This window comes from Mobula hypostoma, chromosome 12 (genome assembly GCF_963921235.1).
Source record: "Mobula hypostoma chromosome 12, sMobHyp1.1, whole genome shotgun sequence".
NCBI lineage: Eukaryota > Metazoa > Chordata > Chondrichthyes > Myliobatiformes > Myliobatidae > Mobula > Mobula hypostoma.
The window spans coordinates 42,922,392-42,949,230 of NC_086108.1; the positions used below are offsets into that span (position 1 = coordinate 42,922,392).

Genomic DNA, 26,839 nt, shown 5'->3' on the forward strand with positions numbered 1-26,839 from the left:
CTGCCCCCCCCCCACCACCTAGGTACCTGCCTGTCCTTGGATGTTAAGCTCCCAAATATAATCTTTCAGCCATGACTCAGTGATGTCCACATCACACCTGCCAATCTTTAAACTGTTACAAGATGAACTACCTTATTCCATGTGCTGCATGCATTCAAGTATACCTTCCGCATTGTTTCATAACCTTTTTCCATTTCGTCCCCCTTTTACACTGCAACTCATACCACTGACTGCAGTTTTGCCTTATCTGCCTGTCCTTCCACAGTCTAACAATGCACTGCCCCTGCTTGTAAACCAACAGCCCTGATTTCCAGGTCCCACCTCCCTGCCAAATTAATTAGCTTAACCCTCCCCAACAGCCCCAGCAAACATGCCTGCAAGGATATTCACCACCTCAGGTTCAGGTGTAACCTGCCCCTTTTGTACAGGGCATACCTTCCCCAGAAAACATCCCACAGATCCAGAAATCTGAAAGTCTGCCCCCTGCACCAGTTCCTTAGCCAAACATTCATCCACACATTCTCACCGTCACTGGCAGCAATCCAGAGATTGCTACCTTGGAGGTCCTGCTTTTCAGCTTTCTGCCTAAATTCTCTCTCCAGGACCTCACTTTCCCTACCCACGTCACTAGTGCCAATATGTACCAAGACTTCTGGCTGTTCACCCTCCCCCTTTCTAATGTTGTAAAGCTGACCCAAAACATACTTGACCCCGTCACCTGGGAGGCATCATACCATCCAGGTGTCTTTATCTTGTCCACAGAATCTCATGATTGTTCCTCCAACTATGGAATCCCCTCAGTACTTTAGTCCTCTTCTTACCTTCCCCCTCCCCTTCTGAGCCACAGCACCAAATTCAGTGGCAAAGACAGGTCGCTATTAAGACACCCGGAAAATTTCACTAAAAGTATTGGCATCAACCCAGACTCTTATTGCCCAGAATCAGGTTGAGTGGCACTTCTCCCTCCATAAGGGTACAGTGACATGAGGCTTAAAGGACAATTACAGCAGAGACAACGGTTAACCAGGAAAGCCTGAGAGAGACCCCCAACCCAACATGGTGGCAATCTTTTGTCAACACTGCCAAAGAACTTAGTGTGTGAGTTGGCTCAAAGCCATACAATGCCTGAAGGAAATAGGCAAATCATACCAATTTCCATAACATTCCATTCAAATGTCTATGAAGGTTCTCAGTCATCCAGGTCATTGTATATCAAACAAAAGTTACTCCTTGGAGTGAGGGAGGATGAAGTGACTTGACAGAGGTGTACAAGGTGATGAGATGCATTGATTGTGTGGAGTGTGGAGTGGTGAGTGGGTGGAATGCACTGACGGCAATGGTGGTGGAGACAGATACAATAGGGTCTTTTAAGAGACTTAGATAGGTACATGGAGCTTAGAACAATAGAAGACTCTGCAGTAGGGAAATTCTAGACAGTTTCTAGAGTAGGGTACATGGTCTGCACAACATTGTAGGCTGAAGGGCCTGTAATGTACTGTAGATATCTATGTTCAGTAGTAAATCAAGGCAACTGGACTTGGTTGTGTTGTCTGTAAGATGTTTCACTACTCACCTGGGAGGGTTCTTTGGTTCTAATCTATGGTGGGTAGTTTTCTGGCTTATAAACTGAGTTGTTTAAGGTACAACAATCACGTAAGGGTCCTTAAGAGGGGGTGGGGGCACAACATCACCTAATGGCAATGTAGTTTTAGCATCTTTACACCAGTGTCTCCACAACAGTTGACACCTCCATTCATGCAAAGATAATGATCCTCTCGTTACCTCAACAACCCTCATGTGATTGCTATACCTTTAAATAAGAGCCTTAACCTGGAAATCTACCCACCATGGATTAGAACTGAAGAAGCCTCTTAGATGAGAGGCGAAACATCTTCTAGACAACACAGCAAGTCCAGTTGCCTTGATTTACCATTGCTTGATTCTGTATTCAAATATTTTCTGCTCAAAATGTTCCAAACCAGGTGGTAGACTGCAAGAACTACTTCACCAGCTAATATCAATTTAAGGCAATACTCCAGAGGCAGCACTAGTTTAAAAACTTTTTATGCATGAAAAAAATCCAGTCTCTACCTTGTCTTTCTTGTAAATATGACAAATCAATATTGCATCTGAATCATTAGTGAATTGGAAGGTGTACCTTGCATAATGAAAAATACAATTTTGCAATCAAGTTAAACTAAATACTGAGCATAGTTTATAGTTTCCTTGCACCTTACAAGAGCTTCAAATATAGATCAAATGATTCATAAGTGTAGATCAATAGCAGAAATATATGCACGACACTTTTTGTTCGCAAAAGCAGAATCTCTCCTAATAAGAAAAAGACTGAAGATAAACCAGCTTGTTAAAATGTTCAGTAGTCAGGATACCATTTTCTATTTATTTCAAGTTTCGCTGGGAGTTTAAACAGTATTTCATTTCCTATATTTTTATCTATCCACAGATCCAGTATTTCTTGAAATGGACAAGGATGTGCATGTGTGGCCAATTCCATATTTTTGCAGAGCTTAAAACATCAAACAATTAGTGCTTGGAAGCACCATTATGCTTTCCTTTTCCCATGTTACAAATTGTACCATTTCCTTAATGTTAAAAATCCAAAGTCAATATTCCCCATGGACATAATTCTTAAGTTATGAGCTGACTTATTGCAGCCAATGAAAGGAATATTAATAAACATACATCTGCAGTTTTCTTTCTCTTAAAAAAAATCACATGCTATTAAACAGCAATTTATAAATACAACAATGACACTCAAGATTAATCCTTCAATTAAATTATATGAAGGGGACTGTGATGTCAGAGTTTTTCCAAAGCAACAACAGAAAATTGATGCTTTAAGGTACCACATACATCTGGTAATGAGCTTTCAATTTCTAACACAATCCATTCAACAAGCCGGTTCCTGCCTAGATATGAAATCCCTACAGTTTGATAAAATTTAGAAATGTTGCTCATCTTCATATTCGTCCCCCAACTACCAAAAAACATCAATGTTTTCTGCAGAATACAGCTCAGTGCTGACCACTGAAATTAAAATTGTCAGTTATCCAGTTCTCAAATGACTAAAAATATGTAATATCCATTTCTTTAAACACTGCAGTGTTGGGAAGTTGTTTTTTCTTTCACAAAAATAATTGTGCTTATATTTTCTCAAGTTGCCTCTCTAGACAGTACATCACACAAAACAAGCAACATTGCTAAACATTTCTGAATGAAATACATTCACTAATCATTCTAACCTCAATAAATCCCATTTTGCAATCTGGGAAAGCCTCAATTATTTACATAAGACTTCCAAACAAATAGCTAACACCATAGCAATAGACATATTCCCACTACAGGGCCCTTGCTTAACATTCTGACAAACACCCATTATGAACAAGAATAGGTTGCTTTCAATTTTATTATATTAACACGGATTGATTTTGGTGTATTGGGTCAATGCAAAAAAGCCCCAAATAGAATATATTTTTTTAAATGAGTGAAATTTACCAATTTTATAATGAAATTTTTAATTATACCACTGTATCTTCACTAGATCCAGATGAATTCAAAGGACCAAGAAGAAACTGCTTCAGCCATTAATCACCCTTTTTATAGTATATTTTAAAAAATACATTTTAAAGCACTCCTCCAATAACTGAGTCTACTCCTGTTTTATAAAAATCCACCTCAAGTTTTAAAATACTACTTTTAATGTAAAGCCAAAAAAATCTGAAGGCCTAAAATGTGTCTCAAGGAAACACTTGATCTCATTCCATCTTTCTAACTCGTGCACTGAACTCTGGTATATTCGAAATTCTAGTTCAGGATTTAGTTTTGTTTTTACGTTTAGCTACCCTCTATAGAATATCTGCACAAATGCTAGGAAAACCCAATGTAATTTCCATCTTATAAAGATCATATCACCCACCTTTTTCAAAGATGTGTAAGGTCCCACATTAAATAAATAGAAAAGTTGGGAAAAATCTACTTCGGGGACAGATATGTCAGACACAAGCGCTTTGAACGTATTAACACAGGTTTTTAAGTATGGCAGTTTATTGCCCATCATACAAAATGAACCAATATGGCAGCTGTGCCAATGATTAAAACTCTCAACGTATGTACATAGTATACTTGCAAAAACATTATTTCAACCAAAACAAATCCTGTATCTTCTACATTGTACAGAATAAAATTGGTCTTGAATTACAATGGTAAATTGAACAGCTGGTTACCAAAGGCACTTCCTACAAACAGGAAATATTATCTGCAGGCTACAGGAATTCAAAGACATGTGTTTATCCTAGCCATAGCATAATTTAAAAAAATGTTCAAAAGCAAAACAATTTAATCACTGTACAATTAGATTTAAATTTTCAATCATCATCAGTGGTATTGCCTTGTAACCACCCTTCTGCATTGCTTTTGTTCTCTCTTTCTGCACTGAGACTTCTGTGGCTTAGTTTGCTTGAATGGTCCTTACCATCACTGTGACTTTGTTTGTGAGATCGTTCTTTGCTTCGACTGCGCTTGTGAGCTCTCTCTTTACTATGGCTACTCTGTTTCTTTAGTCGTTCACTGTCATTCTCATCAGTCCTTTCTCTGCTAACACTTCGTTTGTTTGATTTCTCTTTGTGCTCATTTCGATGTTTAGACTTTTCCTTGCTTTTGCTTCTGCTACGCTTGCTGACATGACCCCTGCCAGGACTACTACTCCTATGTCTTTTCTCTCTGCTCCTACTTCTGCTATGCTTTTTATCCTTTTTTGAATCCTTTTTATCATCTTTATGTCTTCTTTCATCTTTTTCTCTCCTCTCTTCCTTACGTTTTCTCTCTTCTGTCTTTGACCGGCTTCGTTTATCTCTGTCTCTAGATCTCTCTAATTCTTTCTCAATATTTCTATCCCTATCTCTGTCACTTACCCTTTCTTTATCATAATCTTTGTCTCTCCTTCTGCTTCTTTCATTTTCCTTCTCCCTCTCTTTATCTTTTTTATCATTCCTTTTATCTCTGCTTCGACTTCTATGCCGATCTCGGCTTCTACTTCGCCTGCGGTCCATGCCTCTGTCTGAGCTTCTAGACTTGTGTCTATCCTTCTCACTCCTCTCTCTGTCTTTCATTTGCTCCCGTTCTCGTTTCTGCCGTTCTCTTTCTCTTTCTAGTTCCTTGTCGAAGCCAAAAGAACCATGGCCCTCTCTATGACGACTTCTGCTTCTAGATTTCCGTGGACTAAGGGATCTTCGTGGTGACCTGAAAGACAAAATTTTAAAAATTCTAAAGCATCTGTAAGCACCAATTTAAATATATCGGGTCTTGAGTGATTCATAGTTCATACCGTGAGTGTCTACGTTCTGATAGACGTTCGTGATCTTCCATTGCATCCTTCCCATCTTTTTTGGTAATTTTCCTGGGGCGAGTTTTGAGATACTGATCCAGATTCTTTTGAACTGGAACTGGAATTCTTGGGAATAAAGTAGAGAACCATTCCAACTTCGTAAGGAAAGAACGAATCATTTCTCCTATAGTCATGACACACCCTCCTCCAGCCTTTACATCCAGTTCCTGAAAAACACAATAAAAATAAAACATTGGTGAAATGGATCATATTCAACCTTGACAATTGTATTAGCGTGTGACATATTAAAGTGTTAAATATAGTGCACTACCTTTGACATAACCTAATTTTCAAATGAAGTTTTAACTTCAAAATTCTCAAGCCTATCCTAAAACATATTGAAGCCTGTAATAAAATGGTTGAATTAAATTGTGCCTGCAAGACATTCTGTATACCAGTACACCTTATGTAAGTGTTCTGTATATAATAAATTTTTTTAAAATGTGTAATCTCTTCTGAAACCCAACCCCTCAATGTGATGTAAAGCTATATTTTAATTGTCCTGTTTGGAAGAATCTCCCACTGCTAAATCTCTTTCAAACCAGGCACACTTTCTAAATTACTTAGTATTTCAGTAAAGCAAATTGGCCTACATACTCTAGCTAAAGTTTATCGTTAAATTTGAAAGCTGTTGGCAAGCAGCTATTTTTCCTTGCATGTTGTGATCTTTGCTTTATTTAAATTAATTTTGAAGCAATAGCAAACCAACTGCCGTGAAGCAGTGAGATAATTAACATTCAATATAATATACGTTGAAACGGTGTAGTCCACAATGACCATTGTCTTTGGAAAAGGGTCATTACCGCATGATTGCTTCCTTGCCATGCCCTCTCACAGCTCAGGACATGTTAGTCAGCTATTGTCAGTTTCCAACCTACAGTGCAAGCACACAGGAAAATCAGATTTCATTAGGCTAGAAAAATAAAAAAGATATTCTAAACATAAAATAAGCGCTTGCACTCACACACATTAATCATAAGTGCTGCTCAGCTACATTTCCAAATTCACCTGCTGCCCAATGAAGATCTAAAGAAGAAAACAGGGCAATTAGCTTAAATGCCAGCAGTCTCAGAGCTTCATTAAACTCAGGCTCAGATCTTAAATTTTGACGAAGGCAATTGGAACCACAGGCAGACCACAGCTATTGCTCTAATAGTGCTCCTAATACTCTCAAAATTATTGCAGAAAGGGGGAAGAAATCAGAATTTTCAATAACCTTTTTTTAAAAATATATTACAATTGGCCTTTTCATATGAAGATACATTTTAAGGCACCTATGGTAGGGATAGGAAAATGGCACTAAAAACTTAGCAGTCCATACGTTTACAGCTAGAAAATTTTGAATCATCTATGCCTGTGTATCCAGCATTTCTTCACCACTAAAAATTGATCCAGCACTCTTCCTGCCACCACACCTCCTCAAAAAAAAAAGACTATTTTAATTATGTTAAACATGGGTTTAACCTGTGTCAATAAATGACTTTTTTTTAAATAAGTGCATTTATCGTAAGAAAGCCAAATCAAGAGTCTTAAAAAAAAATCAAGAGCATTAAATAAAAGACAGAAGAACTGCTGCTAAGCTAGTGGTTTTAACCACACGGGTAGAAATCACTTTGGTGTAGATCTTAAATACATAACTTTGCACATCTTAAGTTACAGAAATTTTATTCAAATGAATACAGAAACCCCCCCAAAACTATCCATTCTCCCCCTAAAATTCTAAATAAAAACATTACAACAGGGGAAAGATCAGGCACCCATGGTTCACCTATAGCTAAACCCTTGCTTTACAGGGAGATTGCCTGGAAAACCACCTGTATTGTAATTTTTAAAAAACGCAACACCCACTTTCCCCATTGAATCCATGTTAAAAGTAGCAGTACATTCCCATGGGATGTTTTTCTCTCAAAGCCATTTTTACTGATAATGACAAGGACCCACAGCAAAAGCAACAGTAATCTTGAGGGGAGGGCAAGATTTGTATGAAAGCAGCAACATTTGTCAATTTTGACTTTTAGTCATACAAAAGAGGCTGAGATGTTTTAGATATGACATCACATTGAGAGGGCAGTCATTGTCAAGTCCTCCTTTCTCATGCTCTTCCAATCCAAGGACAAGAAAACATATGGCTCCAAGCGCAGCACTGCTGCATTCTTTGTGAGGCTTGTTCCCTGATGTGCAAGGCTCATTGATTAGAACAGGGTTTAGGAAGGGGAAATACCAGGTAAAGACATGGGATTCAAGGTTCAGTATTATGGGAGAAAGTTGTACACAAGAGCTCAAGGGGTAACGGGTTTTAAAGTATGGCAACTCAGTGGAAGTGACAGAACTGTCCATGGCTACTGCATTTTGAGAGAAATTGGCTTACAATGAAGAGCATATAATACACCAGTCTCATACAAGGCTTAGGTGAAACAAATTACAAAAGATCTTCAATGAGAGACTGCGACATATACTTTAATAATAACAAAAGTACCATGCTTTTTTGTTCTAATTGGAAAGGCTTAGCTAGACAGCAAATGGCACCAGATTCTACCAATCCCGCACATGGTGTAGAGAGCCTTTTGTAAAACTCAGGAGAGACCGAGAAATGACACGCTAAGACCCATTAACTGAGTTATGACAGGTCACAAAAGCTACTACATTTCACAAATTTGCAGTAGACTGGAACATCTAATGAATGAATTGGATTTGTGCCAGATAAGCAAACAAAATGAGTTGGGCAGGTTAAGGATGAAAGCATGAAGTCTTAAGAACTCACATAAATGAGCCTTTGCTTCTCTTTATAAACTACCAGTGATTCTTCACCCACCCAAGAGGATAGAGATTCCTTAGCTTCATCGCCAATAGTAATGCTGCAATACTGCCAAGGTTTCATACTCCAGTCAATTTATTTGATTCAGTGGTATGGGTACTACTAGCAAGCCATGGCTGGTTGTTAAGATGTTTTCAACCTTCAGAAAAATCAGTAACATGTTGAACAAGTGGAAATTTTGCTCCTGGCAATCTAATGTTAACTGATGAATTCCTATGGGTAATGAACACCTTTAAATAAAACCCCACACTGATGTTATCAAATATCTTTTGTAGTTGAACGATTGCCAGAGTGGAAAAAGGAAGAGTGACAATGTGCCTTGTACCCGAAGATCAGGACAGGCTGAATAGCCTTACTGCTCTTCAATTATCAAATTTTCTTGTTCTAAAGATACACATCTTACTAAAATATGGTCACTAAGCATACTTCAAAAGTTCTTCACTTGCTAAACAATACTTAGCATTCTATATTTAAAAATAACCTAAATTACACAGCTCCACGCAAGTTAAAATGGAAGGAGCAGCTTGGTTTCTGGTGTGCACCAGATTGTCTTAGACTTGAGTTGGTACCTCAGGACAGCATACTGAAGAAATCCAAGTGCAATCTGATAATCAAAACAAAACTGAGTCTAGCCAATTCAATAAAAAAGTCACAACATCTAATGTGATGTGATCAAAATGCAACCATTGCATAACTATATCAATAAAACAAAGTTAATACATTATCCCTAACACAAATACTTATACTGACAAAAACTGATTCAATAAGTCTTTTTAAAATTATGAGAACTATTTAAAAATTCTTCCTCTTCAGCACTGTAGATTCAATGAATACTACAATCTTTCCCAACATACCTCTTCATCATCTAAAAAGGGCTCATACCAATCCCACAGGTCAGCTGGAGGCTGTGTGTACCTGTGAAATGAAATTATAAATTTTCAAAGATATAAATATGCAACTGTTCAATTTGCACATACTAAGCATTTCACGTTGTAATTTTTAATCTGTATCTGACAGTGGTTTGTCTTCCAGAACTCTCCAATTTAACCAACAATTCTTTACAAATCTGCCAGAAATGGAAAATTCACTGTTCTGCAAGAAATTATCAAAACTGAGTGTATATAGTATTTTTAAATATTATATACCTTAAATTTTTAATACTATATACTATATTTAATTTTTATGTATCAGTGGGAGAATGACACCAATCGGTTGCTATACCTATGTATTTCACAAGCCAAACACTGAATTGATGTATTGATGTGCACATAATTTAGCTTCTGAACAGAACCTGGTGCAACTGGAACACTTTCATAAATCAAGTGTCCTGAGCCATATGCAAATTGAAAGGCCAAACTATGGTTATTGACCATGAGTGAGCTCCAAGAACCTGCTCAAAATACCCCAAATTAAAAGACTCAACTTCAGGTTGTACTATCTAAAATCTCAATTTTGGCACAGCTGTTGAAATGATATTACATTTATAAATGGCACAATTAAAAAAACATGTACTTAAGGTGTCAATCAGCAAACTGGGTAGTTCTTATTTTGGCAGTCAACAGACATTGTAATTCATTTAGCACAGTCTACTGCCTGACATCACAATACAAATATATATTTGAAATACTCATTGCATTATTATATAGGACTTGTGCTCATTTAGTTCTCTTAAGGGTTGAGAGTTATCAGCTTTACTGGATTTTATGGAATTGATTTCATGACCCCATAAAATATAATGAAATAGACCGTGGAATGTTATGCATTTCAAATGCCACAAATATCTAAAATTATTGGTCAATTGATCAAAAGTAATACTACAGATGGCTAAAGAAATTGGAATTTAAACAGTTTAGGCATTATCTTGGTTTTAATGGGTGAATACAATTAAAGACACATACCGAATGTACATGAATCCTAAACCACGGATGTATGGAGAGTCAGTGTGTGTTATAAGACCCATCACTTGTTTGCGAGTTAACTTCAGGGTAAATAGCTTGTACAGCAGACAAAAGGCAGTTGAAACAATACCTCCTGTTCCAACACCACGAACCTGAAATATTAATTCAAAGAATTTTTATACAAGTACTTGCACAGGGATTTGTTGTATTATTTTTCTTGAGAATAAGGATCCAGCTGGGATACAATTTCTGCGTAATTATAATAAAAATCCTGCAGTTGAGACAGCCTCTTTGCAAGCTTTTCTTTTTGTTCTTTGTAGCAGCAAACCAAATCAAGGTTGGAAAATAGGGAAGCTATTTTCTAGAAAACTGCAACTACAGTTAGTAGAAAGATCGCCATCTTTCAAGACTTCATTGCTTTCTCTCCCTTATTAATTTTACTCTCTACAGAGACCAACAACATTCAAGTCAATCATTGTAATTCTGCCTGTTTAATTTCTCGGCCACTTTGGGAAAAGACTGAACAGAAAAATATTTTTACTAGTTGCAATTGTATTTACTATCATATACTTTGTAAATTTGAAACAAAAACAAATTTCAGTATTTTCCAAATCACTTCCACATTTCAATAACAGACAACTTAAGAGTTCTCAAACAAGTGGCAGTTTACCATTTACCTCAAGCACAGCGAATGAACAAGGACAATATTGTTAAAATCATTGAAAATGTAAGGTAAACGAAAAGCAGAAATCACAGGAATACTTTGGCAATAAGGTGAATACCTTGAGCAAACTTAAAGGATTCAGAAGGCTTTCAAGTAGTGTCGCAATAAGATTTTCTTCAGTTCAAATATAAATAGCAAATTCAGATAAATATTAAAGGATATACACTAGCTTTACAAAAATACATAATGGAAAATCCATGCAAACACGAGGAATTCTGCAGATGTTGGAAATTCAAGCAACATACATCAAAGTTGCTGGTGAACGCAGCAGGCCAGACAGCATCTCTAGGAAGAGGTACAGTCGACGTTTCAGGCTGAGACCCTTCGTCAGGACTAACTGAAGGAAGAGCCAGTAAGAGATTTGAAAGTGGGAGGGGGAGGGGGAGATCCAAAATGATAGAAGACAGGAGGGGGAGGGATGGAGTCAAGAGCTGGACAGGTGATTGGCAAAAGGGATATGAGAGGATCATGGGACAGGAGGCCCAGGGAGAAGGGGGGGGGGAGCCCAGAGGATGGGCAAGGGGTATAGTCAGAGGGACAGAGGGAGAAAAAGGCGAGTGAGAGAAAGAATGTGTATATAAATAACGGATGGGGTACGAGGGGGAGGTGGGGCATTAGCGCAAGTTTGAGAAGTCAATGCTCATGCCATCAGGTTGGAGGCTACCCAGACGGAATACAAGGTGTTGCTCCTCCTACCTGAGTGTGGCTTCATCTTTACAGTAGAGGGGGCCGTGGATAGATATGTCAGAATGGGAATGGGATGTGGAATTAAAACGTGTGGCCACTGGGAGATCCTGCTTTCTCTGGCGGACAGTGCGTGGATGTTCAGCAAAACCATCTCCCAGTCTGCGTCAGGTCTCACCAATATATAGAAGGCCACATTGGGAGCCCCGGACGCAGTATATCACCCCAGCCGACTCACAGGTGAAGTGTTGCCTCACCTGGAAGGACTGTCTGGGGCCCTGAATGGTGGTAAGGGAGGAAGTGTAAGGGCATGTGTAGCACTTGTTCCGCTTACACGGATAAGATGCGACTTTATCATTCAGAATGGCAGCTTAAATCAACAGCTCCTCCGAAAAAATGCATATTTTGCCCCGTTAATCCATCAAATATAAGATCTTTCGAATACAAGATCTTTCGAAAATATCTGAATTGATAAGGAGGTCACGAATGGGGAGAAAGAATCAAGATAAAAAAAGTACCACTGCGGAGCCTATGGAAGAGAGAGGTACAGCGCGCAGCTCTCCTACATGTGCACATGGCAGCGAAGCTGACGCTGGGCCTAGTGCAGGCGAAGCGGCAAATATGATAAGGATTTTGGAAGAGCTAAGGGAAGTCCAAAAAGATATAAAGCAGCAACTCAATGATATAAAGTTAGAGCTCGCCAACGTCAATGAGAAAATAGCAGTGGCAGAGACTCGAATTGAGAAGATGGAAGTTCACGTGCAAAACGTGGAACAGATATTAAGTAAGACGATAAAAATAGTAAATCAACAGGAAAGTAAATTGCTTGACCGGGGGGAAGATCACGACAGAAAAATATCAGGATTTATAATGTTCCCGAAGGAGCAGAGAGATTGTCAATGATGGACTTTGTAGACAAGCTGCTGCGGGAAGCGCTGGAGATTCCTCAGACTATGGAGATTGAAATTGAAAGAGCACATCGTTCGCTTGTCCAGCAGCCTCCCGGAGACAGAAGGTAACGGGAAGTTAATATACTTCGATCATGATTACCCCCCCGGCGGTCCCACAGAAACGGAAGGAATATTCCGAAGCGAGATGAATAAGAAAAGACTAAATTCCAAACCCCATACCCTGCTATGGGGGTATTTTACCAAGAAGAGATACGACTGTACCAGATGGTGAAGGAGGCGACTACAGGCATGAACAACAGAGGACTGTCCATCAGCGTGGTCAAACCAAGGGAAAGTCTGGCTGAGCAGTTGTCCCGAGCTGCTTGGGAAATAGTAAGAGAACCTAGAAAGCAGGGGATGGGAACAGGACGAGAGAAGGATTTTAGGAAGAGACTGTCAGTTCTCCGAGGACAGCCCTCACCTCTTCCAGAAGAGCCATAAGGTTTGGCTAACTTTAAAAGTGCTGATAAACTAAATGGAAGCAAAAATAGACAGTGATATACCTATCTTGAGAAATACATGCTATAATGTGGATTTTATATTACTCAATTTTATAAAAATTCATTTATTCATTCCTTTTTCCCCACCTAAATGAGAATATATACATGGGAGGAATATTACACAGGGAAATCATTTCTGTGTAATAGACAGTTTTTTTTACTTACTTTTATAGGTACTGCAGCTGGGGCCCTCAACCCACAGGTAGGAGGGGCTATCCCCCACGGCCAGACTTCTCTTCTAGCCCAACCCTGGGTCATGTAGAGACCCCAGCCTTGGAACCACACCTTCGTTACCTTTTTTTTATTATTCACTTTTCTTGGTTCTTATTTGTTCAGGGAGTAGATCAATTAAGTTATATTGTGCAAATTTCGATGATATACTAACAGATAAATACACTTAAGAGAGTAAGACCATATATTTTGGGTATATACCTCAAGAATGGTTGAAGAGATAATTATAAATATTTAATGAATGTACTGCTGGTGGCTGGTAAAGACCCTTACCAAGAAATGGTTATCTCAGGAGAGCCCAACTTTAAATGTATGGATGGAAATTACAATGGACATTTACAAAATGGAGAAGATAACAACATCTGTTAATCATAAGTTGGAACAATTTTATTCATACTGGAAAAAATGGTTTAACTACATAACACCTCATAGGCCTGATTTTATTCTCACAATCATTGAATATGTTGTAAAAAAAATCACTCCCTACTCTGTACAGAGTTTTCTTCTTTCGATTGTTCTTTCTTTCCTCTTCTTTCTTTCTGTAAGTGTGTACCTCATAAATATTATGTGGAGATTTGTGACAAATATGACTATATGATATATATGTACAGTATCTGAAATACATCTTATGGAAATGTTTGATGATGAAACTCAATAAATAATAAATTACTAAAAAAATGATATGCATAACAAAAGATGGAATGTTGATTTCACCAAGTTTTCTTCATTTGTGTAAAAGTACAATGGAATTTTTAAATTTTTAGTTTGCTTCAACTTTTCCACACCTTACTGCAAGACTTTATGAAGGTAGGACTGAAGTCACACAGGAAAAACATAACCAAACTGGGCAAGTTCAGATAAAAACTGCCCAGGAAAACAAAGTAAACTTTGGAAGAGATTTACACAAGGTGCAACAGACTATTGTAAATTATCCATCTCATTATTCCTGCATAATTCAGCAGATTCTGCATTTTCCCCCAATCACCAGCAGGTTACTTATATTTCTATACATAGATTAAAACTATATTCATTCCACTAGACAAGACATTGCTTTATCAGAGATAACATTAAAGTTGACGAAAGAGGTAAGGAGTTGAGGGAGGTAGAAGAGAAGAATTATGACACTATGCCACATAATTGGGACAGAAGACTGTTGCAAACAGTTTTGTGACTAGCGCCAGTAGCGTGCACTTGTAAGGTCATTAGACACTACACAGTGCTTAGAGCAAACAGTTTTTAAATAATGTTAGTTGCACATGTATTGTGTTAAAAAGCAGTGATTTTTGTCAGTTGGTTGGAGAGAAATGAGCAGTAAGACAATCCAGAATAGTTTTGCTTACTACGGCTTCTAGCATTCAGGCCTGGAGATGCTAGAAACAGCCAGGAGTGAAAATGAAACCATTTCATTACCTCAATAGATTTAAATAGCAAAAGTTGCACATACTTGTATTATATTATTCATTTGGGAAGACGGACAATTAAAAGGCAGTGATTTTTGACATTACTTCGTGCAGAAAGGCAGTCTGCATTAATTATGTTCATTTATAGTCCATCAAAAGAACATACCAGCATACACTATATGAATTCCTCTGTCAACAACTATTAGGAACTAATACAGCTTATAATATGGTAGTAATATTGGCAGTTCTAGTTTGTTCTGCATTTCATTTAAATACATAAAGAATGTAAAAAGAATCTTAAGAAAGAAATTAGAAAAGCTAAAAGATATGAGGCTGCTTTGGCAAGTAAGGTGAAAATAAGTCCAAAGGGTTTCTACAATTATATTAATAGCAAAAGGATAGTGAGGGATAAAATTGGTTCCTTAGAGAATCAGAGTGGATAGCTATGTGCGGAGCCAAAAGAGATGGGGGAGATTTCGAACAATTTCTTTTCTTCGGTATTCACTAAGGAGAAGGATATTGAATTGTGTAAGGTAAGGGAAAACAAGAAGGGTAGTTACGGAAAGTATGATGATTAAACAAGAGGAAGTACTGGCGCTTTCAAGGAATATAAAAGTGGATAAGTTTCCAGGTCCAGACAGGATAATCCCTAGGAGCTTGAGGGATGTTAGTGTGGAAATAACAGGGGCTCTGACAGAAATATTTCAAATGTCATTAGAAACGGAGATGGTGCTGGAGGATTGGTGTATTGCTCATGTGGTTCCATTGTTTAAAAAAAGGGTTCTAAAAGTAAACCTAGCAATTATCGGCCTGTGAGTTTGACGTCAATGGGGGGTAAATTGATGGAAAGTATTCTTAGAGATGGTATATATAATTATCTGGATAGACAGGATCTGATTAGGAACAGTCAACATGGATTCATGCGTGGAAGGTCATGTTTGACAAATCTTATTGAATTTTTTGATGAGGTTACTAGGAAAGTTGATGAGGGTAAAGCAGTGGATGTTGTCTGTCTGGACTTCAGTAAAGCCTTTGACAAGGTTCCACATGGGAGGTTAGTTAGGAAGGTTCAATCATTAGGTATTAATATCAAAGTAGTAAAATGGATTCAGTAGTGGCTAGATGGGAGACGCCAAAGAGTAGTGGTGGATAACTGTGTGTCAGATTGGAGAACGGTGTCTAGTGGTGTGCCTCAGGGATCTGCACTGGGTCCAATGTTGTTTGTCATATATTTTAATGATCTGGATGATAGGGTGGTAAATAGGATTAGTAAGTATGTAGATGATACTAAGATAGGCAGAGTTGTGGAAAATGAAGTAGGTTTTCAAAGCTTGCAGAGAGATTTAGACCACTTAGAAGAGTGGGCTGAAAGATGGCAGATGGAGTTTAATGCTGATAAATGTGAGGTGCTACATTTTGGTAGGACTAAGCAAAATAGGACATACATGGTAAATGATAGGGCATTGTAGAATGCAGTAGAACAGAAGGATCTAGGAATAATGGTGCATAGTTCCCTGAAGGTGGAATCTCATGTGGATAGGGTGGTGAAGAAAGCTTTTGGTATGCTGGCCTTTATAAATCAGAGCATTGGGGAGTTGGGATGTAATGTTCAAATTGTATAAGGCATTGGTAAGGCCAAACTTGGAGTATTGTGTACAGTTCTGGTCACCGAATTATAGGAAAGATGGTAATAAAATTGAGAGAGTACAGAGGAGATTTACTAGAATGTTGCCTGGGTTTCATCTCCTAAATTACAGAGAAAGGTTGAACAAGTTGGGTCTTTATTCTTTGGAGCATAGAAGGTTGAGGGGGGACTTGATAGAGGTACTGAAAATTATGAGGGGGATAAATAGAGTTGACGTGGATAGGCTTTTTTCCATTGAGAGTGGGGGAGATTCAAACAAGTGGACATGAGTTGAGAGTTAAAGGGCAAAAGTTTAGGGGTAACATGAGGGGGAACTTCTTTACTCAAAGAGTGGTAGCTGTGTGGAACGAGCTTCCAGCAGAAGTGGCTGAGGCAGGTTTGATGTCATTTAAAGTTAAATTGGATAGATATATAGACAGGAAAGGAATGAAGGGTTATGGGCTGAGTGCAGGTCGGTGGGACTAGGTGAGAGTAAGAGTTCGGCGCGGACTAGAAGGGCCGAGATGGCCCATTTCCATGCTGTAATTGTATATGGTTATAGTGACTCAGTTAAACGTTAACTGCCACGATGAAACATCAACTTGTTAATTCTTTCCATAGATCCTGTCTAACCTGCTGAGTTCCTCCTGTATCCTGTATGTTACTCTTCAGTTCCACTATCTGCAGAATCTCCATTCTTCTAAACTTCAGCAAGTGCAAGCCCAGATCCATCAAGCACTCCTCATACGTTAACCCTTTCATACCCAGAATCATTCTAGTGAACCTCCTTTGGACCCTCTCCAATGCTGGTGGATTCTTTCTTCTATAAGGGGCCTAAAATTGCTCACCACATTCCAAGTGCGGTCTGACCAATGCCTTAAAGCCTTGGCATTACATCCTTGCTTTTATATTCTAGTCTTCTTGACATGAATGCTAACATTGCAAATGCTGTGTCAGTAACTTCGAAATCACAACTTGATAAAGAGATAGTTTTGGAAAGTTCACCCTTCTCTTATTGCTCATCTCCAACTTTCTCACATATTGTCAATGATGACTTGCTGACTTTAGTCCATCCCCGCCCACCGACCCCATAGATAAACACATATAAAGAGATTAAGAAAATAAATCACGTACTTCTACTTACCCCTCCGCACATGCCTGTCTGGCCTGCAGTCTTCCTGCTCCCCTTTTCCCATGGCTCAATATGAGTAACCTGTAATTAGATCATTGGAAAGATATTTGGTTAGAACTTAATTTTGCCTTCAGGACAAATATTTTACACACAAGAATAAAAATATTTGAGTCACTATGAAAACAATAATTGTTTTCATACCTTAGCTAAATTCTAAATATATTCCAGTATTGGAGATTTGAAAGTGGTTTGGAAAACTTATTTCTTAATGTTATGCTAATATTTAATAAGATAAAATTTAGAAAGGGTATACTGATCAACAGTAAAATATGAGATTACATCTGTGACTTTGGACACTGATTTTGCAGCATATTTGTAATACATTTAAAATTAAACTTCATAATGAAAGCAAGTTCAGTTAATGTGTGATATTTGATCAGTAAAAAGAGCCTTGTAATGCTCCGCTTTTGTGTTAGCTAAAATAGACAAATCAGAGCTGTCTATAAATAGACTAAAATCCCTTTCGTTTTTAAACCCAAACAAAACTTGGTCTTTACTAATTTGGTGCAAAGAAGTGCTCCACCTAATGTGTTATGGATGCAAAATTTAAAATTTCTCAGTTGAACTACCAAATTATTTTTAAACTAGGTAAGCAAATCTAACAAAAAACATCTTTGTCTTCAACATTTTTATCCAAAACCTATGAATTGTATTTGCCTCAGTTTTAAAAATAATTGCCAATGAAAAGAATATTCCTTTTGAGTAAGCTGACGAGAGTCAACAGACATTACAGATCCAGACAAAATAGTTAGTTGCAACACTAGCTCTCAAGTTATTAGTATGAAAAAGTACTCTAGTACATTTGTCCCTGAATTAGGCATGTTTATCCATCCATGGAAACATTGAGGATCATAACAGTTTTTTGTAATAGCTCTTTTCTCAATGATATTTGAAAACAAAATTCTCAACATTAATCCGAAGATCAATTATTTGATGAGGAGCACAATTTCTGACACGCATTCCATTCCAAAAAAATCAGAGTCCAATTTTGGACACACTCCTGCCAAAAGTCCCTAGCAATCTACAAGACAATCTGAACACCCTAAAGCAGTCGATAGTATTCAGAAGAATTGGTGGAACCAAAGACCAAAAACAAGACAGTACTCTCTCAAATCCTTTCCTCCATCCACCTGGGTCACACCTAATGCCAGGCCACTCTGAGCTTCTGGGGCAAGTTCAAATCCAGATGTAAATGTATTCTAATACAATATAAAAATTATGAAATACAATAAAGTACAAATAAATTATACTAAAAAGTTTATATTTTATGATTTTCTGAAATATCATTGCTCAGTCTGGAAAACAAATTGCTTGATAACAAACTGATCATCTGCACTGTACACGTTACATCTCCAAATAACAAAGATCATCCCAGCAATACTTACCGCATAATCAATAATGAATATCTTAGTTTAAGAATGAATCTAAAGAGATTAAATTGCAAGCATTAAACCTGAAGAATTTATAACATTAATCAAAAATTCAGTTTCAAATGCAGAAAAGGGAAGATGTTGTGGAGGGATTGTCTTCTCAGTCAGTGAGGAAGAATCAAGGAGGGAGCGATCACTATTGTGATTATTCCACAGATCCCACCCCAATAACTACAGAAACACTCAGATACAGACGGGGGGGGGGGGGCGGAGAATGGATTTTGGAAAGATGCAGTTTGGAGTACTGCAAAAATAACAGAAGTGTCAAGGGAAAGATTGCTGCACCTTTGGCAATGATCTTTGCATCCTCACTGGCCGCAGGAATAGTGCCAGAGGATTGGAGGATGACAAATGTCATTCCTTTGTTCAGGAAAGGCAAGGACAACCCAGGGCATATAGACAGGTGAGTCTCAAGTCAGTGGTGGGAAACCATTGGAGAAGATTCTTAGAAACTGGATTTATGAGCATCTGTAGAAGCATAGTCTGACTAGGGATAGTCAACATAGCTCTGTTAGGGACAGGTTGCACCTCATGAGCCTAACTGAATTCTTTGAGGACGAGACAAAACACACTGATGAAGACAGAGCAATGGACGTGATTATATATGGATTTTAATAAGGAGTCTGACAAGATTCATTCAGAACATCAGGAGCCACGTAGATTCAGAATTGGCTTGCCCACAGAAGGGTAGATTGGTTGTGGTTGTAGATTAACATATTCTGCCCGGAGATCAGTGAAGAGTGGTGTTCTGCAGGAATCTGCTCTGGGATCCCTGATATGTATTTTTTGTAAATGATTTGGATGAGCAAGTGGAAGGGTTTGCTTGAAGGTTGCAGATGACACTTAGTTTAGTGGTCTTGTGGACCACATAGAACATTTAGGTTACAATGGGACATTGAAAGAATGAAGAGCAGGGTTAAGAACTGGCAGATGGCATTCAACCCAGCAGAGTGTTAAGTGGGCAAGAGGTATATTCGGAGGGACAGAGGGAGAAAAAGGAGAGTGAGAGAAAGAATGTGTTAGTCCTGACGAAGGGTCTCGGCCTGAAACGTCGACTGTACCTCTTCCTATAGATGCTGCCTGGCCTGCTGCGTTCACCAGCAACTTTGATGTGTGTTGCTTGAATTTCCAGCATCTGCAGAATTCCTGTTGTTAGAGTGTTAAGTGATTCACTTTGGAAGGTCAAACATGAAGGAAAAAATTCAGGGTTAATGGCAAGATTCCTAATATTGTGGAGAACAGAGGGTTCTTGGGGATCACATCCAAAGATCCCTCAAAGTTGCAGCACAATGTTAACAGGGTGGTTAAGATGACATATGGTGTGTTGGTCTTCATTATCAGGGGATTAAGTTCAAGAGCCGAGAAGCACTCTTACAGCTCTATAAAATCTGGTTAGACCACACTAAGAATCTTGTGCTCAATTCTGATCTTACTACAGGAAGAAAGTGGCAATTTTTAAAGTGGGTGCAAAGGAGAATTACCAGGATGTTGCCTGAATTAGAGGACATGTCTTATGAGGATAGGTTGTGCAAGCTAAGGCTTTTCTCTTTGGAGAGGAGGATAAGAGGGGACTTGATAGAGAAGATAAGATGCATAGAGAGGCGCGTGAAATGCACTGCCGGGGTGGTGGCAGAGACAGATACATTGGGGACATTTAAGAGGTTCTTAGATAGGCACATAGACTTTTTTCAAAATGGTGGGCTATTTGGGAGGGAAGAGTTAGATTGACCTCAGAGTAGGTTAAGGAATGAATGCACCGTGGGCCGAGGAACCTGTACTGTTCCATGTTCTATTTTGAAAGTTTGCAAAACAGCTGTCAACATATAATTATATTTCCTTTTCTCCATGAATTTAAAAATAAACTCCGTCCTGAGCCTTCTCTGGCAATTAATCAATTCACGGACAAGCATTTCAATTTCTTACTGTAAACCATGTATTTTTCTATCTTTGCCCAAAATAAATTCCAATTATGAAGTCTATAAAAACTCCAATTGCCAATGCAACCACAACCGTCTGGCAAGAGATATACAAGATAATGAAAGTAACTGATAAAACAGTTTGCTCTAGGTCAGGGGTCTCCGAGCTGAGGTCCACACAGACCCCCCCCCCCCAATGGTAAGGCTCCATAAGCATAAGAGAGGTTGGAAACCCTTGTTTTAGGTGAATAATCTAGATCTAGGTGCAAAGGAAAAGGCGTCAATAATTTAGGTTTGTGGGTAAGGACCTATTCCTGTATATAATAGGCTGTAGAGGCTCTATCAACAATGCATGCAATCCTAAGAATTCTAATCAAGAGGAGGAAAATGTATTGGGCAGAAAAGTGAACTCATAGTGCAAGATTAACCACAATCTTGTTCAAAGGTATAGAAAGTCAGAGGGACAATTTGGCTTACCCGTTTCGTATGCAAGAGAATTCCAGATTTTTAATTCTGTCTTGTGGAGCAAAAACAGGTGTCCATTCTCTCACGTACAAAACAGTATTACTGTCCTATTCGAATTGTCTACAGGATGCAGCAAATAGTCTGCCAGATTAATTTACTCAGGGTCTGAGGATGTGAACTACAGCAGATTTTTGCAATAAAAGTGTGTATCTGCAGAAAAATAAAATTAACATGTAGAAAATTACCTGAAAATAATATAATGTACCAGTCATATAGCATGGCTATCAATCTGGATTAACAGAGATATTATTAAATCATCTCCACTTTGCCTGGCTAGAGCATTACAAACAATCCAAATCTATTTCGTTAATTACCTTGGATTTCATATACCATAGCACTGAACTCCATTTGCCATAGCATTATCCAAATACTAATCTTTTGCTTTTAAACTTGTGGCTCTGATCTACACCAAATGATCCCTTGAATTTGTCTATCTGTTTACAATTTTAAAAAATGGATTGCAATATTCTGGAACACATTGTTTCCCAAATACTAACTGGACAAAATCATTTTCTGCTAATGATTTGTAGTGCAGCACTGTATTACATTCCTTCTGGCTACAGAAATAAGTGACATCCAAGATTCTTCTTTCATTAGTCAGAGAAGTTTAGCTAAAATTTTTGGTCTGATATGATTCATCTTAAAATTAAACTGCCTCAAACTGTTAGATTTAACTTAAGTACTGTTAAGTGTTGCTGAGCAGAGTAAAGCAGACACTCCTTCCTTGGAATTCAGCAACTTGGACCATGATTGAATAATGTATGTTCTCAGGAGTCAGTAAGTCCTGCTAGAACTGAGGTAAATTATTAATAACTGCTGCTTTATATTACTGTCAACTGCCCCTTCCAATATTTTGCTGGTAGCAGTAGGGTGCTTGCAACTATCTGAATGGGATTCATCCTACTTTTTCCCCCAGACGGGATATACCTGAACAATTTCCACTTGGCTGTGTGGATGCCAGTGTCGTAGCTGTGCAGTAACAACCTGGCTTGTCACTTTTGCTAGAGCTGGAGCAGAAATCTTCAGTGTTACAGCTGGGATGTCATTGACGCCCAACATAACCTTTTCTGCATCCAGTGAGCTAAGCCATAACTTGCTATCATTTGGAAGTGAATTGAATTAGCTGAAGACTGGATCCTGCAATGTTGGGAACCTCAGGTGGAGGTCAAGATGTATCATCCATTTTGCACTGTAGAGTTCTCAGGTCAAATGTCAATTAATGAGGCAATGAAAGAAAAGCTTATCACACTGTCACAGCAACCAATAGAATTTACAAAAAAATTGTTTATGCTCACCAGCCCTGCGTATTTCATCTACAAAGAATAACCAAATGAACATCTTTTGCAACCTCAGGACTTTCCAAAAATGCTTCATAAAAACAAAAAGTTTTAAATTTCGTTATACATAGCAAATGGTGAGGTACAAAAATAGACAAACTGTTTTGGGTGAGAGTTAAATATCATACAGGGCATTGGGAGAATTCAAAAGCTAATGTGGCACCATTGTTAAAGAGGGAAAGGATAAACACAATAAGCTAGTTAGTTTAACTTTGGTAGCACACAACTTATTGGAAACTTTCTAAGATTAAGCTTAACGTTCATTTAGAAAGGCAGAGAATAATCAGGAATGACAACCATGGATTTGTCATGGTAAACCTAATCAAATTCTGAGGAGATAACAGGGAATAAATAGGTGCAGTGCATCTAATAGTCTTTCGACAGATCATGAGGCAGTTGGTCAAATGAGTAAGAACCGATGTGACGGAAGGGAGAATTTCCATTTGGATCCACAAGTGACCAATGATTTGCAATGAAGAGTAATGCTGATTTGTTTTCTTCCCTGGGCTGTTAAAGTTGGGATTTCACGGGGTTCAACAGTCAGACACTTTGTTTTATACACTGATATCCAAATGTAGTAGCATAACAAAGATATTTTCAGATGAGAAAAAAATTGGTCATCTGATTGACAGAGAAGGGGAAAACTTTATAAACTGCAGGAAAATACAGATGGAATAAGTAAGGAAAATTTAATCCCGTAGAGATGCACTTGAGTATAACAATGCAATTAAGTACACAACTGAAGTTCAGAGGAAAAGGACCTTGGAATACATTCGCACAGATTTTTGCAAGGTAGATTGACAGGTGGTTTGAGGAGCAAAATGGATGTTTCCCTTAACTGAAGCAAACAATAAGGCAGTTACACAACACTGGTAAACCCACATTTGCCTGCTGATCTGGTTGCCACAATACAGAATACATGCACTGGAGATGGTAGAGTAGATTCACCAGGATGCTGCCAGTGATAGAGCATTTCAGTTACAAGGACAGATTGTTAAGTCTGGATTTGCTTTACCTGGAGCACACTATGTTGATGGGTGACCCCACATGCATACACAAAATTATTGGGGGGGGGGAAAGAATAGATACATTAGACTAAAAGATTTTTCTCTCCTTGGCAAGAGGTGTCCAAAACCAGAATACTTTGATACAAGATGTGATGTTTAGAAGGAAAGACTGTTGGGAAGCACTGCTTGAGATGATAATGGAGATCAAACATGTCAACATTTAAACTACCATAAGCAGCTACAGGTAAAATAAAGGTGAAAGGAAATAATATAGATAACTACAATGGAAATGGTGGGCCAAAGGGACTGTTTCTGTATTGTACAGATAAGAGTAGTGGGATGCATTCTTAAAAAACCAGGACTACAGACCATGTGCTGATTAGGCTTGGAAGCCTTCCACCTCCACCCCAAGCTGCTACAATGATGTAAAGTTTCAACAATTTTAAGGCCATCTGTGAATATGTTAGTTTAACAATTCAATGAATTACTGCAGCTGACACTGCAACACAGTACTGAGGGAATGGTGAGGTGTCAGCCTGAAAAAAAATGCTCCAACACTAGATTTCGAATTGAACCTATGACCCACTCACTGTGTTACCAGTGGCAGGCAATAAGATTACATAGCACGCAAATCAAAAGACTGAAAAAAAAAAGAACTGCCATGAGTTCAAAACTAGATCAGAGGGAAAAATGACAGTACCCTTTTCACTGGGGATATTGACCCCGAAAAAAAAGCATTAATTTGGCACACCTGAGAAGACAAATCATTATTATGTGTTTCATAAACATGAAGGGGAAGAGTTGGAGCATTAAGAATTTCAGGAGCTGGTGAAAGCTGGTTGGATATCAATAAAAGTGATAAATGCCATTGAGGGAACTAGAAGCTAAGGATCTTAAAACTGCTTAATTGGGACACCTATTATGCTGGTTCAAAGGAAAAAAACTGTTAGCTATATAGGAGCCAGGAAGGGAAATTAAATAAAGACAAGAGACTACACTGCAAATACTGGAATATTGAGCATAAAAGCAACCTAGAGGAACACAGCTGTCAGACAGCATCTCTGGAGGGAGAGGCAGTCAATTTTTCAAGTTAAGACCCTTCAAGTGGAGGGAAATTTAATAACCAGGTGTTGTGGAAGTAGGGTCAAAGAAGATTACAATACATGAACAAGATCTGGGCCTAGTTATGAATTTAGAGCTGGGGAGGAAACAGCAAAGAAAAGTAATCAAATCTCATTTTTAAAGCCATTAAAATCTACCAGACGTCCATGGTCAGAATTCATGGAACCCTGTAAAGGAATCCAATCTATTTTTAAACAGCGTAGAAACCACATACTGAATGTAAATAATCAGAAACTTTTCCAAATTTACCTCTGCTAGAAGTGGATGCAATACTGTCCCTCAAGTCAGCATTGTAACAGCATAAATTAAAGGAGCAACGCGCAAAGTTAGTTTTTGAAAACTAATGAGATTAATTTCCGCAAATTTCAATGTGGATTTTTAAACATCAGCTGCCAGTGAGAGAGCACTAGCCTTGCTGTTTTGGTTATGTCAAAGCATTCCCAGAACAGAAAAAAAACACTATTACAATAAATTTAATTAAATTTGAAAAATGTAAAGTTTTTTTCAGGCAATTACATAATCAACTTCATTCGGTAATGATGGCATAGCCAGAATCACAAGAGCCTCAATCAAGTTTGATGAATATAACTGTCACATAATACATTTTATATTCTTTATTTTTGTGGGTGACTTGATTACATTCACTGCACACTTCTGAAGAAACCACTCTTATTAATGGTTGTTGTAACTTCCATTTTCCCCACATGTAATGCATTGTTTGAAAAAATCTTGTCAATAATTTAAAACACTGCTGCAGCTCAAATATCTCTGGAGATAATGAAAAAAATGATGAAACTGACTCAGCAGCATTATTTTTGTTAGATGTTCATCAGCTAATTGTTTAATCAACAGTTTTGTTCATTTAGCTAATATAACTTTTTAATACTAACACAAAGTCACTATACACAGTAACCTAACATTTTTCCACTAACAAACGAAGCCAGGGTAAAATCTAAATACCGTTTGCAAGTCATATAAGTCTACCTTGATACTACAAGTCTTGTATTCAAAATGGGAGACTGTCCATAATGAAATCAGGCATGTAACTACTTTTTTTTTAATTAGCAGAGAAAATAAATGCAGATATAAACATTACATAGGGTTTTAATTAGGAATGTCAGTAAAAGGACTACAAACACTAGGTTAACTACAAAATAATTTAATCCAGAACAAGCATAAGCATTTTTCTTTCCTCTGGCAGGAAAGGCCATCAACAAATCAACTATCCAACTTCGCTACATACAAGAACTGTTTTCCGAATTATTCAAAAACCTTTTGAAACATTTAAAAAATTACAGTGAACTTTGCCCGTTTCCTGGCGCAAGCGGATATATCACAAAAAAACCCACGGGAATACTTTATTATTTTATACTTCGGGCCTAGCACAAGACCAGCCAACATGTTTAGGCCCGATGGATGAACCCAACTGATGCAGCCGAGTTTCCAGCTCAAATATAATCACATCTACTGAGGAGCCAGAGGCCTAAACACCCGGGCGGCCTATTACCTTAAAGTAGATCTCATCCACGACCTCGTGGTAAGTCTTCAGTTCGTACAGTTGTACTTTGAAGTAGGGCGAAGAAAGGATGTTGGTGAGGATGAGTGGGTTGAGGTTCATAGTCTTTTCGTTGCCCCATAAGGGCAGTACGTTGCCCTGCTTAATAGAGGAGGCGGGTTTGGCGCTTCCTCCGGCCTGTTGCGGCGGCTGTTGCTGGTGGTTCCCAATGGCCGTTTTGTTAGCCATCTCGCTGTCGCTCACTCCCGCTCACAAGAGAAACGATCTCCACATCAATGCGTACCGCTCTGTGGGTTGCGAGCCTTCAAACTCCTGGATAGCCTTTAAACACACATCACTTGTGCCCAGCTGCTATATTAAACAAAAAAAAAACAGAGGAGTGCTTTTCCTTTCAAAAATAAACTATTCCGCACACCTACTCTGCTCTAATTTATAGAAAATACACAAAATGGCGCCCTCCACTTCTTTCCGGTTGACGGAAGTTGGATGACGTCACTTGACGGACAAGGCAGATAGCCAACCGAGAAGGAGATCAGGTGCGGACTTGGCCAAATAAGCAATGAG

General features: G+C 38.3%; 1 protein-coding gene across 1 annotated transcript; it reads right to left on the reverse strand.

Moving 5' to 3' along the window:
* Positions 1-1,980: 1,980 nt before the first annotated feature.
* Positions 1,981-26,737, reverse strand: prpf38b (pre-mRNA processing factor 38B). Its single transcript, XM_063063913.1, has 6 exons — positions 26,267-26,737; positions 17,375-17,443; positions 10,118-10,269; positions 9,074-9,134; positions 5,345-5,571; positions 1,981-5,259 (listed from the first exon to the last, which is right to left on the reverse strand). Exons 1-6 carry the CDS (start codon positions 26,501-26,503, stop codon positions 4,386-4,388), a joined length of 1,620 nt encoding a protein of 539 aa, XP_062919983.1. The 5' UTR covers positions 26,504-26,737; the 3' UTR covers positions 1,981-4,385.
* Between the last annotated feature and the right edge of the window lie 102 nt (positions 26,738-26,839).

Coding starts and splice junctions, on each gene's coding strand:
- prpf38b (XM_063063913.1), bottom strand. CDS start 26,503: ATGGCTAACAAAACGGCCATTGGGAACCACCAGCAACAGCCGCCGCAA. Junction 17,444..26,266: donor TGGATGAGATCTACTTTAAG/GTAATAGGCCGC, acceptor ATCTAATTACAG/GTTACTCATATTGAGCCATG. Junction 9,135..10,117: donor TTAGGATTCATGTACATTCG/GTATGTGTCTTT, acceptor TTCATTTCACAG/GTACACACAGCCTCCAGCTG.